A 16076-nucleotide genomic window follows, 5' to 3' on the forward strand; every position below is an offset into this window, starting at 1 on the left:
TACTTTTGACAGTACAGCCCTATTGAGGAACAGTACTCCTGACGGTACAGTCCTACTGAGCAACAGTACTTCTGACTGTACAGTCCTTTTGAGAAACCGTCCTCTTGACAGTACAGCCTAACTGAGGAACAGTACTCCTGACTGTACAGCCCTACTGAGGAAAAATTCTTCTGACAGTATAGTCCTAGTGAGGAACAGTACTACTGACGGTACAGACCTACTGAGGAACAGTACTACTGACGGTACAGTCCTACTGAGGAACAGTACTTCTGACGGTACAGTCGTACTGAGGAACAGTACTTCTGACAGTACAGTCCTACTGAGAAACAGTACTTCCGACAGTACAGTCCTACTGAGAAACAGTACTTATGACAGTACAGTCCTACTCAGACACAGTCCTTCTGACAGTACAGTCCTACTGAGAAACAGTACTTCGGACGGTACAGTCTAACTGAGGAACAATACTCCTGATGGTACAGTCTAACTGAGGGGAAGTACTCCTGATACAGTCTAACTGAAGAACAGTACTCCTGACAGTACAGTCGAACTTAGGAAGAGTACTCCTGACGGTACAGTCCGACTGAGGAACAGTACTCCTCTGACGGTACAGACCTACTGAGATACAGTACTTCTGACGGTGCAGTCCTGCTGAGAAACAGTACTTCTGACGGTACAGTTCTACTGAGGAACGGTACATCTGACAGTAGTCCTACTGAGGAACAGTAATTCTCACAGTACAGTTCTACTGAGGAACAGTACTCCAGACAGTACAGTCTAACTGAGGAGCAGTACACCTGACGGTACAGTCCTACTGAGAGACAGTACTTCTGACGGTACAGTCCTACTGAGGAACAGTACTTCTGACAGTACAATCCTACTGAGGAGCAGTACTTCTGACAGCACAGTCGTACTGAGGAACAGTACTCCTGACGGTACAGTCCGAGTGAGGAACAGTCCACCTGACAGTACAGTCCCAATGAGGAACAGTACTACTGACTGTACAGTCCTACTGAGGAACAGTGCTCCTGACGGTACAGCCCTACTGAGGAACAGTACTCCTGATGGTAAAGTCCGACTGAGGAACAGTACTCCTGACAGTACAGTCCGAATGAGGAACAGTACTACTGACGGTACAGCCCTACTGAGGAACAGTACTCCTAATGGTAAAGTCCGACTGAGGAACAGTACTCCTGACAGTGGAGCCCTACTGAGGAAAAGTACTCCTGATGCAACAGTCCTACTGAGGAACAGTACTCCAGACAGTACAGTCTAACTGAGGCACAGTACTTCTGACAGTTCAGTCCGACTGAGGAACAGTACTTCTGACGGTACAATTCTACTATTGAACAATACTCCTAACAGTACCATCCTACTACATAACAGTACTTCTGACAGTACAGTCCTACTAAGGAACAGTACTTCTGACAGTACAGTCCTACTGAGGAACAGTACCCCTGACAGTACAGTCTAACTCAGGAACAGTACTTCTGATTGTACAGTCTAACTGAGGAACAGTACTTCTCACAGTACAGTCCTACTGAGGAACAGTACTCCTGACAGTACAGTCTAACTGAGGAGTAGTTCTCCTGACGGCACAGTCTAACTGAGGAACAGTATTCCTGACTGTACAGTCCTACTGAGGAGCAGTACTCTTGACGGTAGAGTGCTACTGAGGAACAGTACTTCTGATGGTACAGTCCTACTGATGAACAGTACTCCTGACGGTACAGTCCTACTGAGAAACAGTACTCCTGACGGTACAGTCCTACTGAGGAACAGTACTACTGACGGTACAGTCGTACTGAGGAACAGTACTTCTGACGGTACAGTCGTACTGAGGAACAGTACTTCTGACAGTACAGTCCTACTGGGAAACAGTACTTCTGACAGTACAGTCCTACTGAGAAACAGTACTTATGACAGTACAGTCCTACTCAGACACAGTCCTTCTGACAGTACAGTCCTACTGAGAAACAGTACTTCTGACGGTACAGTCTAACTGAGGAACAGTACTTCTGACATTACAGTGTAACTGAGGAGCAGTAGTTCTGACAGTACAGTCCTACTGAGGAACAGTACTTTTGACAGTATAGTCCTACTGAGGAACAGTACTTCTGACAGTACTGCTTAACTGAGGAACAGTACTTCTGATGGTACAGTCCTACTGAGGAACAGTACTTCTGACAATCCAGTCTAACTGAGGAACAGTACTTCTGACGGTACAGTCCTACTGAGCAACAGTACTTCTGACAGTACAGTCCTTTTGAGAAACCGTACTCCTGACAGTACAGCCCTACTGAGGAACAGTACTCCTGACGGTACAGCCCTACTGAGGGACAATTATTCTGAGATTACAGCCCTACTGAGGAACAGTACTTCTGACGGTACAATCCTACTGAGGAACAGTACGTCTGACAGTACAGTCCTACTGAGGAACAGTACTCCTGACGGTAAAGTCCAACTGAGAAACAGTAATTCTGACGGTACAGTCTAACTGAGGAACAGTACTTCTGACAGTACAGTCCTACTGAGGAACAGTACTTCTGACAGTACAGTCCTACTGAGGAACAGTACTTCTGACAGTACAGTCCTACTGAGGAACAGTACTGACGGTACAGTCCTACTGAGAAACAGTACTTCTGACAGTACAGTGTTACTGAGAAACAATACTCCTGACGGTGCAGTCCTACTGAGGAACAGTACTTCTGATGGTACAGTCCAAATGAGGAGCAGTGCTCCTGACAGTACAGTCCTACTGAGGAGCAGTACACCTTACGGTACAGACCTACTGAGGAACAGTACTCCTGACGGTACAGTCCCACTGAGGAACAGTACTGACGGTACAGTCCTACTGAGAAACAGTACTTCTGACAGTACAGTGTTACTGAGAAACAATACTCCTGATGGTGCAGTCCTACTGAGGAACAGTACTTCTGATAGTACAGTCCTACTGAGGAACAGTACTCATGACGGTACAGTCCTACTGAGGAACAGTACTCCTAATAGCACAGTCCTTCTGAGGAACAGTACTTCTGACGGTACATTCCTACTGAGGAACAGTACTACTGACGGTACAGTCCTACTGAGGAACAGTACTTCTGACAGTACAGTCCTACTGAGACACAGTACTTCTGACAGTACAGTCCTACTGAGAAACAATACTTATGACATTACAGTCCTACTCAGACACAGTACTTCTGACAGTACAGTCCTACTGAGAAACAATACTTCTGACGGTACAGTCTAACTGAGGAACAGTACTCCTGACAGTACAGTCCTACTGATGAACAGTTCTCCTGACAGTACAGTCCTACTGAGAAACAATACTTCTGACGATACAGTCTAACTGAGGAACAGTACTCCTGACAGTACAGTCCTACTGATGAACAGTTCTCCTGACAGTACAGTCCTACTGAGAAACAATACTTCTGACGATACAGTCTAACTGAGGAACAGTACTCCTGACAGTACAGTCCTACTGATGAACAGTTCTCCTGACAGTACAGTCCTACTGAGAAACAATACTTCTGACGGTACAGTCTAACTGAGGAACAGTACTCCTGACAGTACAGTCCTACTGATGAACAGTTCTCCTGACAGTACAGTCCTACTGAGAAACAATACTTCTGACGATACAGTCTAACTGAGGAACAGTACTCCTGACAGTACAGTCCTACTGATGAACAGTTCTCCTGACAGTACAGTCCTACTGAGAAACAATACTTCTGACGGTACAGTCTAACTGAGGAACAGGACTCCTGACAGTACAGTCCTACTGAGGAACAGTTCTCCTGACAGTACAGTCCTACTGAGGAACAGTACTCCTGACGATACAGTCCTACTGAGGAACAGTACTCCTGACGATACAGTCTAACTGAGGAACAGTTCTCCTGACAGTACAGTCTACCTCAGGAGCAGTACTGAATCTAGTTGAGGATAATCCTCTCCAGTCCAGGCACCTCCCCGCCTCCTCCTTCCTGCTGACTCTGTGACAATGTCTGACTTTCAGGATACTTTAGCTGCCACTGCAGTGCATCAATCATTCCGGAGGAATCCCCACCACCTCCTTCCCTTTATTTTGCTCAGTTTTGTGCTGACGTTTCACTTTTTCCTTCACTCCAGCCCTGCACACTGCACAAAAATGTGAAGTCCAAGCACTCGCTCGAAATTCGATCCCAGTCCTACTGTATAAACAGTAACCCTGCCAGGGGCGAATAGTAAACAGCTCCTTTGCAGTAACAGTCCTGCCTCCTGTACGCTATCCCTCTCTTTGCTCATCCTCCCACCCGGATGTCTCATCACTCCATCTGTATTTCCCTCCTCTGGCCATCTCCCCCTCCCCCGCAGACTGCAAGATGGCGCCGGAGTGTGGGGCCTCTCTGAGCTCTCCCAAACACCTCTTATCCTGATTATGTATTTCCTTTTCATTTTATTTTCTTCATGAACTAAATGATCTGTTTGAGCTGCTCGCAGCAAAATACTTTTCACTGTACCTCTGTACACGCGACAATAAACAAAATCCAATCTAATCCAACCCATCTGTACATCTCCCCCTCCCTATACCCCACACCCATCTGTATATACCCTGCTGTTGTACATTTCACCCTCCTTTACTCTGCCCCTCACATACATACCCTCCCGTGTACGTCCCGACTCTCTCGCCGGAGCTGGGAAACCCTGACATACCTTTGTTTTGCCCGCAACATCTCCGAGAAACTGCCACAGAACTGGAATGGGGACATCGGGGTGAATTTGAACCCCAAAGCTGGCGGGTTGAGGTCAGACAAAATTCAAAAATTTTAAATCTCAAACTAGACCCCAACCTGCCAAGCTTTCCGATAATGACCATGAAATCATTAGCGATTGTCGTAAAAACCTACCTGGGTCACTAATGTCCTTGAGGAAAGGAAATCTGCCGTCCCTACCCGGTCTGGCCTACATGTGACTCCAGACCCACAGCAATGTGCTTAATTGTTAAATGCCCCTCAGTTTGAGGGCAATTGTGGATGGGCCATGAATGCTGGTGCATCCAGTCAGGCCCATAACCCGGCATTAATGTTTAAAACGGTTTGTGGGAGGGGGCAGTCAGCTGGGGAGGGCAAGGGACCATTTCAATATTTAAATGAGACAGGCAGTCTCACATTGAACTCTGATGTTGCCATGGCTGGCCAGGTTTCCCTCAAGCCATTGGCTGAACAGAGGCACAAGCAGATTCCACAAGAATACTGCTTGTGGAACAGGAGAGAATTTGCTTATTATCCTTTCCAACCCCGTCGCAAGACCCGATAGCACCCCCAACCAACCCACCGGGATAGAATGCTTACGGTCAGCCACCAGACTCCCTACCTCGGACATCACATAGCCTTTCTCTCCGACCCCAATGCCCCATTCTCAACACCAGCTGCACCTTCCATGAGAGGCTCCAGAGCACTCCCTGTCCGACTGGTCACACCCAGCGTGAGCTCCCTGTCCGACTGGTCACACCCAGCGTGAGCTCCCTGTCCGACTGGTCACACCCAGCGTGAGCTCCCTGTCCGACTGGTCAGACCCAGCGTGAGCTCCCTGCCCGACTGGTCACACCCAGCGTGAGCTCCCTGTCCGACTGGTCACACCCAGCGTGAGCTCCCTGTCCGACTGGTCACACCCAGCGTGAGCTCCCTGTCCGACTGGTCACACCCAGCGTGAGCTCCCTGTCCGACTGGTCACACCCGGCGTGAGCTCCCTGTCTGACTGGTCAGACCCAGCGTGAGCTCCCTGTCCGACTGGTCACACCCAGCGTGAGCTCCCTGTCCGACTGGTCACACCCAGCGTGAGCTCCCTGTCCGACTGGTCACACCCAGCGTGAGCTCCCTGTCCGACTGGTCACACCCAGCGTGAGCTCCCTGCCCGACTGGTCTCACCCAGCGAGAGCTCCCTGTCCGACTGGTCACACCCAGCGTGAGCTCCCTGTCCGACTGGTCACACCCGGCGTGAGATCCCTGTCCGACTGGTCACACCCAGCGTGAGCTCCCTGTCCGACTGGTCAGACCCAGCGTGAGATCCCTGTCCGACTGGTCACACCCAGCGTGAGATCCCTGTCCGACTGGTCACACCCAGCGTGAGTTCCCGGTCCGACTGGTCACACCCAGCGTGAGCTCCCTGTCCGACTGGTCACACCCAGCGTGAGCTCGCTGTCCGACTGGTCACACCCAGTGTGAGCTCCCTGTCCGACTGGTCACACCCAGCGTGAGTTCCCGGTCCGACTGGTCACACCCAGCGTGAGCTCCCTCTCCGACTGGTCACACCCAGCGTGAGCTCCCTGTCCGACTGGTCACACCCAGCGTGAGCTCCCTGCCCGACTGGTCACACCCAGCGTGAGCTCCCGGTCCGACTGGTCACACCCAGTGTGAGCTCCCTGTCCGACTGGTCACACCCAGCGTGAGCTCGCTGTCCGACTGGTCACACCCAGTGTGAGCTCCCTGTCCGACTGGTCACACCCAGCGTGAGTTCCCTGTCCGACTGGTCACACCCAGCGTGAGCTCCCTGTCCGACTGGTCACACCCAGCGTGAGCTCCCTGCCCGACTGGTCACACCCAGCGTGAGCTCCCGGTCCGACTGGTCACACCCAGTGTGAGCTCCCTGTCCGACTGGTCACACCCAGCGTGAGCTCGCTGTCCGACTGGTCACACCCAGCGAGAGCTCCCTGTCCGACTGGTCACACCCAGCGTGAGCTCCCTGTCCGACTGGTCAGACCCAGCGTGAGCTCCCTGTCCGACTGGTCACACCCAGCGTGAGCTCCCTGTCCGACTGGTCACACCCAGCGTGAGCTCCCTGTCCGACTGGTCAGACCCAGCGTGAGCTCCCTGTCCGACTGGTCACACCCAGCGTGAGCTCCCTGTCCGACTGGTCACACCCAGCGTGAGCTCCCTGCCCGACTGGTCACACCCGGCGTGAGCTCCCTGCCCGACTGGTCACACCCAGCGTGAGCTCCCTGTCCGACTGGTCACACGCAGCGTGAGCTCCCTGCCCGACTGGTCACACCCAGCGTGTGCTCCCTGTCCGACTGGTCACACCCAGCGAGAGCTCCCTGTCCGACTGGTCACACCCGGCGTGAGCTCCCTGTCCGACTGGTCACACCCGGCGTGAGCTCCCTGTCCGACTGGTCACACCCAGCGTGAGCTCCCTGTCCGACTGGTCACACCCTGCGAGAGCTCCCTGTCCGACTGGTCACACCCAGCGTGAGCTCCATGTCCGACTGGTCACACCCGGCGTGAGCTCCCTGTCCGACTGGTCATACCCGGCGTGAGCTCCCTGTCCGACTGGTCACACCCGGCGTGAGCTCCCTGTCCGACTGGTCACACCCAGCGTGAGCTCCCTGTCCAACTGGCCAGACCCAGCGTGAGCTCCCTGTCCGACTGGTCACACCCAGCGTGAGCTCCCTGTCCGACTGGTCACACCCGGCGTGAGCTCCCTGTCCAACTGGTCACACCCGGCGTGAGCTCCCTGCCCGACTGGTCACACCCAGCGTGAGCTCACTGTCCGACTGGTCACACCCGGCGTGAGCTCCCTGCCCGACTGGTCACACCCAGCGTGAGCTCCCTGTCTGACTGGTCACACCCAGCGTGAGCTCCCTGTCCGACTGGTCAGACTCATCGTGAGCTCCCTGTCCGACTGGTCACACCCGGCGTGAGCTCCCTGCCCGACTGGTCACACCCAGCGTGAGCTCCCTGTCTGACTGGTCACACCCAGCGTGAGCTCCCTGTCCGACTGATCACAACAGGCGTGAGCTTTGTATCCAACTGGTCACACCCAGCGTGAGCTCCCTGTCTGACTGGTCACACCCAGCGTGAGCTCCCTGTCCGACTGGTCAGACCCAGCGTGAGCTCCCTGCCCGACTGGTCACACCCAGCGTGAGCTCCCTGTCCGACTGGTCAGACCCAGCGTGAGCTCCCTGCCCGACTGGTCACACCCAGCGTGAGCTCCCTGTCCGACTGGTCACACCCAGCGTGAGCTCCCTGTCCGACTGGTCACACCCAGCGTGAGCTCCCTGTCCGACTGGTCACACCCAGCGTGAGATCCCGGTCCGACTGGTCCAACCCAGCGTGAGCTCCCGGTCCGACTGGTCACACCCAGCGTGAGCTCCCTGTCCGACTGGTCACACCCAGCGTGAGCTCCCTGTCTGACTGGTCACACCCAGCGTGAGCTCCCTGTCCGACTGGTCAGACCCAGCGTGAGCTCCCTGCCCGACTGGTCACACCCAGCGTGAGCTCCCTGTCCGACTGGTCACACCCAGCGTGAGCTCCCTGTCCGACTGGTCATACCCAGCGTGAGCTCCCTGTCCGACTGGTCACACCCAGCGTGAGATCCCGGTCCGACTGGTCCAACCCAGCGTGAGCTCCCGGTCCGACTGGTCACACCCAGCGTGAGCTCCCTGTCCGACTGGTCACACCCAGCGTGAGCTCCCTGTCCGACTGATCACAACGGGCGTGAGCTTTGTATCCAACTGGTCACACCCAGCGTGAGCTCCCTGTCCGACTGGTCAGACTCATCGTGAGCTCCCTGTCCGACTGGTCACACCCAGCGTGAGCTCCCTGCCCGACTGGTCACACCCAGCGTGAGCTCCCTGTCTGACTGGTCACACCCAGCGTGAGCTCCCTGTCCGACTGATCACAACGGGCGTGAGCTTTGTATCCAACTGGTCACACCCAGCGTGAGCTCCCTGTCTGACTGGTCACACCCAGCGTGAGCTCCCTGTCCGACTGGTCAGACCCAGCGTGAGCTCCCTGCCCGACTGGTCACACCCAGCGTGAGCTCCCTGTCCGACTGGTCACACCCAGCGTGAGCTCCCTGTCCGACTGGTCACACCCAGCGTGAGCTCCCTGTCCGACTGATCACAACGGGCGTGAGCTTTGTATCCAACTGGTCACACCCAGCGTGAGCTCCCTGTCTGACTGGTCACACCCAGCGTGAGCTCCCTGTCCGACTGGTCAGACCCAGCGTGAGCTCCCTGCCCGACTGGTCACACCCAGCGTGAGCTCCCTGTCCGACTGGTCACACCCAGCGTGAGCTCCCTGTCCGACTGGTCACACCCAGCGTGAGCTCCCTGTCCGACTGGTCACACCCAGCGTGAGCTCCCGCTCCGACTGGTCCAACCCAGCGTGAGCTCCCGGTCCGACTGGTCACACCCAGCGTGAGCTCCCTGTCCGACTGGTCACACCCAGCGTGAGCTCCCTGTCCGACTGGTCACACCCAGCGTGAGCTCCCTGTCCGACTGGTCACTCACTGAGGGAGTGCCGCACTGTCAGAGGGTCAGTACTGAGGGAGTGCCGCACTGTCAGAGGGTCAGGACTGAGGGAGTGCTGCACTGTCAGAGGGTCAGTACTGAGGGAGTGTTGCACTGTCAGAGGGTCAGTACTGAGGGAGTGCCGCACTGTCACAGCATCAGTACTGAGGGAGTGCTGCACTGTCACAGCATCAGTACTGAGGGAGTGCTGCACTGTCAGAGGGTCAGTACTGAGGGAGTGCCGCGCTGTCAGAGGGTCAGTACTGAGGGAGTGCTGCACTGTCAGAGGGTCAGTACTGAGGGAGTGGCACACTGTCAGAGGGTCAGTACTCTGAGGGAGTGCTGCACTGTGAGAACGTCAGTACTGAGGGAGTGCTGCACTGTCAGACGGTCAGTACTGAGGGAGTGCCGCACTGTCAGAGGGTCAGAACTGAGGGAGTGCTGCACTTTCAGAGGGTCAGTACTGATGGAGTGCCGCACTGTCAGAGGGTCAGCACTGAGGGAGTGCTGCACTGTCAGAGGGTCAGTACTGAGGGAGTGCCGCACTGTCAGAGAGTCAGTGCTGAGGGAGTGCCGCACTGTCAGAGGGCCAGTGCTGAGGGAGTGCCGCACTGTCAGAGAGTCAGTACTGAGGGAGTGCTGCACTGTCAGAGGGTCAGTACTGAGGGAGTGCCGCACTGTCAGAGGGTCAGTACTGAGGGAGTGCCGCAACGTCAGACGGTCAGTACTGAGGGAGTGCCGCACTGTCAGAGGGTCAGTACTGAGGGAGTGCCGCACTGTCAGAGGGTCAGTACTGAGGGAGTGCCGCACTGTCAGAGGGTCAGTACTGAGGGAGTGCCGCACTGTCAGAGAGTCAGTACTGAGGGAGTGCCGCACTGTCAGAGGGTCAGTACTGAGGGAGTGCTGCACTGTCAGAGGGTCAGTACTGAGGGAGTGCTGCACTTTCAGAGGGTCAGTACTGATGGAGTGCTGCACTGTCAGAGGGTCAGTACTGAGGGAGTGCTGCACTGTCAGAGCGTCAGCACTGAGGGAGTGCCGCACTGTCAGAGGGTCAGTACTGAGGGAGTGCCGCACTGTCAGAGGGTCAGTACTGAGGGTGTGCCGCACTGTCAGAGGGTCAGTACTGTGGGACTGCCGCACTGTCAGAGGGTCAGTGCTGAGGGAGTGCCGCACTGTCAGAGGGTCAGTACTGAGGGAGTGCTGCACTGTCAGAGGGTCAGTACTGAGGCAGTGCTGCACTGTCAGAGGGTCAGTACTGAGGGAGTGCTGCACTTTCAGAGGGTCAGTACTGATGGAGTGCCGCACTGTCAGAGGGTCAGCACTGAGGGAGTGCCGCACTGTCAGAGGGTCAGTACTGAGGGAGTGCCGCACTGTCAGAGGGTCAGTACTGAGGGTGTGCCGCACTGTCAGAGGGTCAGTACTGTGGGACTGCCGCACTGTCAGAGGGTCAGTACTGAGGGAGTGCTGCACTGTCAGAGGGTCAGTACTGAGGGAGTGCCGCACTGTCAGAGAGTCAGAGCTGAGGGAGTGCCGCACTGTCAGAGGGCCAGTGCTGAGGGAGTGCCGCACTGTCAGAGGGTCAGTACTGAGGGAGTGCCGCACTGTCAGAGAGTCAGTACTGAGGGAGTGCCGCACTGTCAGAGGGTCAGTACTGAGGGAGAGCTGCACTGTCAGAGGGCCAGTGCTGAGGGAGTGCCGCACTGTCAGAGGGTCAGTACTGAGGGAGTGCCGCACTGTCAGAGAGTCAGTACTGAGGGAGTGCCGCACTGTCAGAGAGTCAGAGCTGAGGGAGTGCCGCACTGTCAGAGGGCCAGTGCTGAGGGAGTGCCGCACTGTCAGAGGGTCAGTACTGAGGGAGTGCGGCACTGTCAGAGGGTCAGTACTGAGGGAGTGCCGCACTGTCAGAGAGTCAGTACTGAGGGAGTGCCGCACTGTCAGAGAGTCAGTACTGAGGGAGAGCTGCACTGTCAGAGGGTCAGTACTGAGGGAGTGCTGCACTGTCAGAGGGTCAGTACTGAGGGAGTGCCGCACTGTCAGAGGGTCAGTACTGAGGGAGTGCTGCACTGTCAGAGGGTCAGTACTGAGGGAGTGCCGCACTGTCAGAGAGTCAGTGCTGAGGGAGTGCCGCACTGTCAGAGGGCCAGTGCTGAGGGAGTGCCGCACTGCCAGAGGGCCAGTACTGAGGGAGTGCCGCACTGTCAGAGAGTCAGTACTGAGGGAGTGCCGCACTGTCAGAGAGTCAGTACTGAGGGAGTGCCGCACTGTCAGAGGGTCAGTACTGAGGGAGTGCCGCACTGTCAGAGAGTCAGTGCTGAGGGAGTGCCGCACTGTCAGAGGGTCAGTGCTGAGGGAATGCCGCACTGTCAGAGGGTCAGTACTGAGGGAGTCCCGCACTGTCAGAGGGTCAGTGCTGAGGGAGTGCTGCACTGTCAGAGGGTCAGTGCTGAGGGAGTGCTGCACTGTCAGAGGGTCAGTACTGAGGGAGTGCTGCACTGTCAGAGGGTCAGTGCTGAGGGAGTGCCGCACTGTCTGTGGTGATGTCTTTATGATGTATTTTTAAACCAATGCCTTACTCATGAATAGTGTTAATCTCCCAGCTCCCTCCCTGTGACTTGCTCTCACAGCTCAGACTGGGGAATAAGCTGGAGATCCTCTCGTCAGTAACCCTCTGTAGAAGGTTCCCTCTTCACCGTGCTGTATATTTATTTATCAGCTGCAAATCTACACGTGTTTATCTACACACTGTTGGTGCTGCATGTCTGAGTACGGAAATTAAATGAAACGGGTGTTTTTATCTCTTTCAGGTCAGTTGCCTTTAACAGCCAGCAGTCAGGACGAGCTCCAAGGACCAACTCGACTGAATCAATTCCATCAAACAGCATAGGTGCCATATCCATACCTTCACCCAATAGGAATCACTGACAAGCCACAGATGTAATTCTGACGACACCATTTTTGCCACAGTCATTGATGTCAGTGGAAACCGCCTTGGACACACTGCAGCTGTAGAACAAGGAACCCCATCGTTCAGTAACCAAGCGAGTAAAGCAGTCATAATGACCAAAATGCTTTCATAGAATCCCTACAGTGCAGGAGGAGGCCAATTAGCCCATCGAGTCTGCGCCAGCCCTCTGAAAGAGCACCCACCTAGGCCCACTCCCCCACACGATCCCCAAAACCCCAGCTAACCTGCACATCTTTGGACTGTGGGAGGAAACCGGAGCACCCGGAGGAAACCCACGCAGACACGGGGAGAATGTGCAAAAACTGTACACAATCACCCGAGGCCGGAATTGAACCTGGGTCCCTGACACTGTGAGATAGCAGTTTTAACCCAGTCCCTGGCACTGTGAGATAGCAGTTTTAACCCAGTCCCTGGCACTGTGAGATAGCAGTTTTAACCCAGTCCCTGGCACTGTGAGGCTGCAGTGTTAACCCGGGTCCCTGGCACTGTGAGACAGCAGTGTTAACCCAGGTCCCTGGCACTGTGATACAGCAGTGTTAACCCGGGTCCCTGGCTCTGTGATACAGCAGTGTTAACCCAGTCCCTGGCGCTGTGAGACAGCAGTGTTAACCCAGTCCCTGACACTGTGAGACAGCAGTGTTAACCAAGTCCCTGGCACTGTGAGACAGCAGTGTTAACCCAGTCCCTGGCGCTGTGAGACAGCGGTGTTAACCCAGTCCCTGGCACAGTGAGACAGCAGTGTTAACCCGGGTCCCTGGCACTGTGATACAGCAGTGTTAACCCGGGTCCCTGGCGCTGCGAGACAGCAGTGTTAACCCGGGTCCCTGGCACTGTGAGACAGCAGTGTTAACTGGGGTCCCTGGAACTGTGAGACAACAGTGTAACCCGGGTCCCTGGCGCAGTGAGACAGCAGTGTTAACCCAGGTCCCTGGCACTGTGATGCTTAACCCGGGTCGCTGGCACTGTGAGAGAGCAGTGTTAAGCCGTTCCCTGGTGCTGTGAGGCAGCAGTACTAACCCGGGTCCCTGGCACTGTGATGCTTAACCCGCGTCGCTGGCACTGTGAGAGAGCAGTGTTAACCCGGGTCCCTGGCGCTGTGAGGCAGCAGTGCTAACCCGGGTCCCTGGCACTCTGAGGCAACAGTGCTAACCCGGGTCCCTGGCAGTGTGAGACAGCAGTGCTAACCCGGGTCCCTGGCGTTGTGAGGCAGCAGTGCTAACCCGGGTCCCTGGCGCTGTGAGGCAGCAGTGCTAACCCGGGTCCCTGGCGCTGTGAGGCAGCAGTGCTAACCCGGGTCCCTGGCGCTGTGAGGCAGCAGTGCTAACCCGGGTCCCTGGCGCTCTGAGGTAGCAGTGTTAACCCGGGTCCCTGGCGCTGTGAGGCAGCAGTGCTAACCTGGGTACCTGGCACTCTGAGGCAGCAGTGCTAACCCGGGTCCCTGGCACTCTGAGGTAGCAGTGTTAACCCGGGTCCCTGGCGCTGTGAGGCAGCAGTGCTAACCTGGGTACCTGGCACTCTGAGGCAGCAGTGCTAACCCGGGTCCCTGACACTCTGAGGCAGCAGTGCTAACCCGGGTCCCTGGCACTGTGAGACAGCAGTGTTTGTCATAATATACACACAGGTATATGATGGTGCACAGACAGGCAGTGATTGACACACAGGATGACCAATGAACACACAGAACACAGCAGCCAATCACCAGACAGGACACGACCACTATAAAGCTAGAGGGCACTAGTTTTCCCGCTCTCTGGGGATCCAGTCTCTGAGACAGTCAGAGCCCATGAGCAGCAACTAGAACATACACCATGTGGTAGTAAGATAGTCTGGTCAGGTTAGCCTCAGGTCGCCAGTCAAGTCAACATCGTGTCTACCCACAGTTAAAGCATGTCTGATAGTTAAGAGTTCATTAAAATCGAGTTGCATTTCTTCAAGTGTTGGAAGCCTGTCTCTCTCTCTGCCGCAGTAAACGCAGTCCTCGCAGACCTGGCATACCCAACACATCGTGGTACCAGTGAGTCATGCTCGAGTTTGACGGACCCACCTTGAGACAGTCGGCCTTTGACCAGCGATCAGCCATCCGGTAACATGGACAGCGTCCGCCCTCCCCCGCAGCTCCGCATCGCCGGCAACCTCGGTGCGAACTGGAAGATTTTCAAGCAGAAGTTCCAGCTGTATCTTGACGCCACCGACCTGGAAACCGCATCGGATGCCAGGAAGATCGCTCTCTTCCTCTCTACAGCCAGGGACCACGTTATCCACATCTTCAACTCCCTCACCTTTGCTGAAGACGAGGACAAGACAAAGTTTAAAACAGTCCTGCTGAAGTTCGACAGTCACTGTGACATCAAAGTCAATGAGAGCTTTGAATGCTGTGTGTTGCAGCAGAGGCTGCAGGGTAAGGATGAACCTTTCCAGTCCTTCTTAACCCACCTCCGTATCCTCGCGCAGTCCTGCAACTACGGCTCCACTTCCGACTCCATGATCCGCGACCAGATCGTTTTCGGGGTCCACTCTGATCCCCTTCGCCAGCAGCTCCTTAAAGTTAAGCAGCTCACCCTTACCATCGCCATCGAAACCTGCGTCCTCCACGAGCACGCTAACAACCGGTACTCCCATATCAAGGTGACAGAGATGGCGTAGCAACGCCCCCATGACGCGGAGCGGGTGCAGGCCGTAAAACAGCTCCAGGACCTGAGTCTGGATGAGGGCGGCCATTTTGTGCGCTTTTCCCGGCTCCTGCGCATGCGCGCGGCATGACCAAGGGGACGGCGAGGCCGACGACCGAACTGCGCAGCTGCGCACATCGTTCGATCGCACCGCGCATGTGCGGTGGCACACGGAGCGTCCTGACATCAGCACCATGACGTGCAACAACTGTGGCTCCGCCGATTTAAAGCGGCAATGTCCCGCAAAATCTCGACGCTGTCTCCAGTGTGGCAAGCTTGGCCACTACGCAGCCCTGTGCAGATCTGCTCAACTGCCCAATACACAGCGATCCCCGTCGCAGCGCAGGAACGTCCGGTCAGCACAGCAACCCGTTGCAGACTCCGACTCTGACATGGTTCCAGATTCCGACACCGAGGGCCTCACATCCCCATTCCGGGTGGGCATCATCACCAAGCATACGATGCCTTCAGTGAAGAAGGTGAAACAAGTCCCAGTGATGAGCATTGATCCGGACGACGAGTGGTGTGCCACCCTCACGGTCAACAAGGCTCGCATACGCTTCAGGCTGGACACCGGCGCTTCAGCGAACCTCATTTCAAAGTCTGACCTTGACACCATCCGCGTCAAGCCAAGCATTCTTCCACCGGCCTGCCAGCTCCTCGACTACAATGGCAATGCCATTGCTGCCAGTGGCTCATGCCAGCTTGCGGTATCCCATCGTTCTTCAAAAGCGACCCTGCGTTTTGAAATTGTAGGAACCAACAGAGCTTCCCTGCTCGGTACTCGGGCCTGCAACATCCTGAATCCTTTGCAGCGGGTTCACACCATGTCGTCTGTAGAGGCAACGGGCTCGCCAGATGTCAACTTCCAAGCCCAATTAGATGACATCATAGCACAATACCACAGCGTCTTCGAAGGTATGGGTACACTACCTTACCGATACAAGGCACTGCTGAAGCCGAATGCCACACCTGTGGTTCATGCACCGCATCGGGTGCCGGCACCCCTCAAGGACCGCCTCAAGCAGCAGCTGCAGGACCTCCTGAACCCACGGACTGGGTTAGTTCCATGGTCTGTGTCAAAAAACCGTCAGGGGAACTTTGCATTTGCATCGACCCCAAAGATTTGCACCGTAACATCATGAGGGAACACTGCCCTATACCTAAACAAGAAGAGCTC

General features: G+C 55.6%; 1 protein-coding gene across 4 annotated transcripts in view; it reads left to right on the forward strand.

Moving 5' to 3' along the window:
- The window catches only part of ttll5 (tubulin tyrosine ligase-like family, member 5), a 602008-nt gene extending 587847 nt beyond the window's left edge, over positions 1 to 14161 (forward strand). For all 4 annotated transcript variants that reach the window (XM_072494443.1, XM_072494444.1, XM_072494451.1 and 1 more), the window contains one exon: positions 12067 to 14161. In XM_072494443.1, coding sequence (XP_072350544.1) covers positions 12067 to 12184 — 118 coding nt within the window. In that variant the 3' untranslated portion in view covers positions 12185 to 14161. The remainder of the gene's footprint in view (positions 1 to 12066) is intronic.
- Positions 14162 to 16076: the final 1915 nt, after the last annotated feature.

The sequence above is a fragment of the Scyliorhinus torazame genome, chromosome 2 (assembly GCF_047496885.1).
Source record: "Scyliorhinus torazame isolate Kashiwa2021f chromosome 2, sScyTor2.1, whole genome shotgun sequence".
NCBI lineage: Eukaryota > Metazoa > Chordata > Chondrichthyes > Carcharhiniformes > Scyliorhinidae > Scyliorhinus > Scyliorhinus torazame.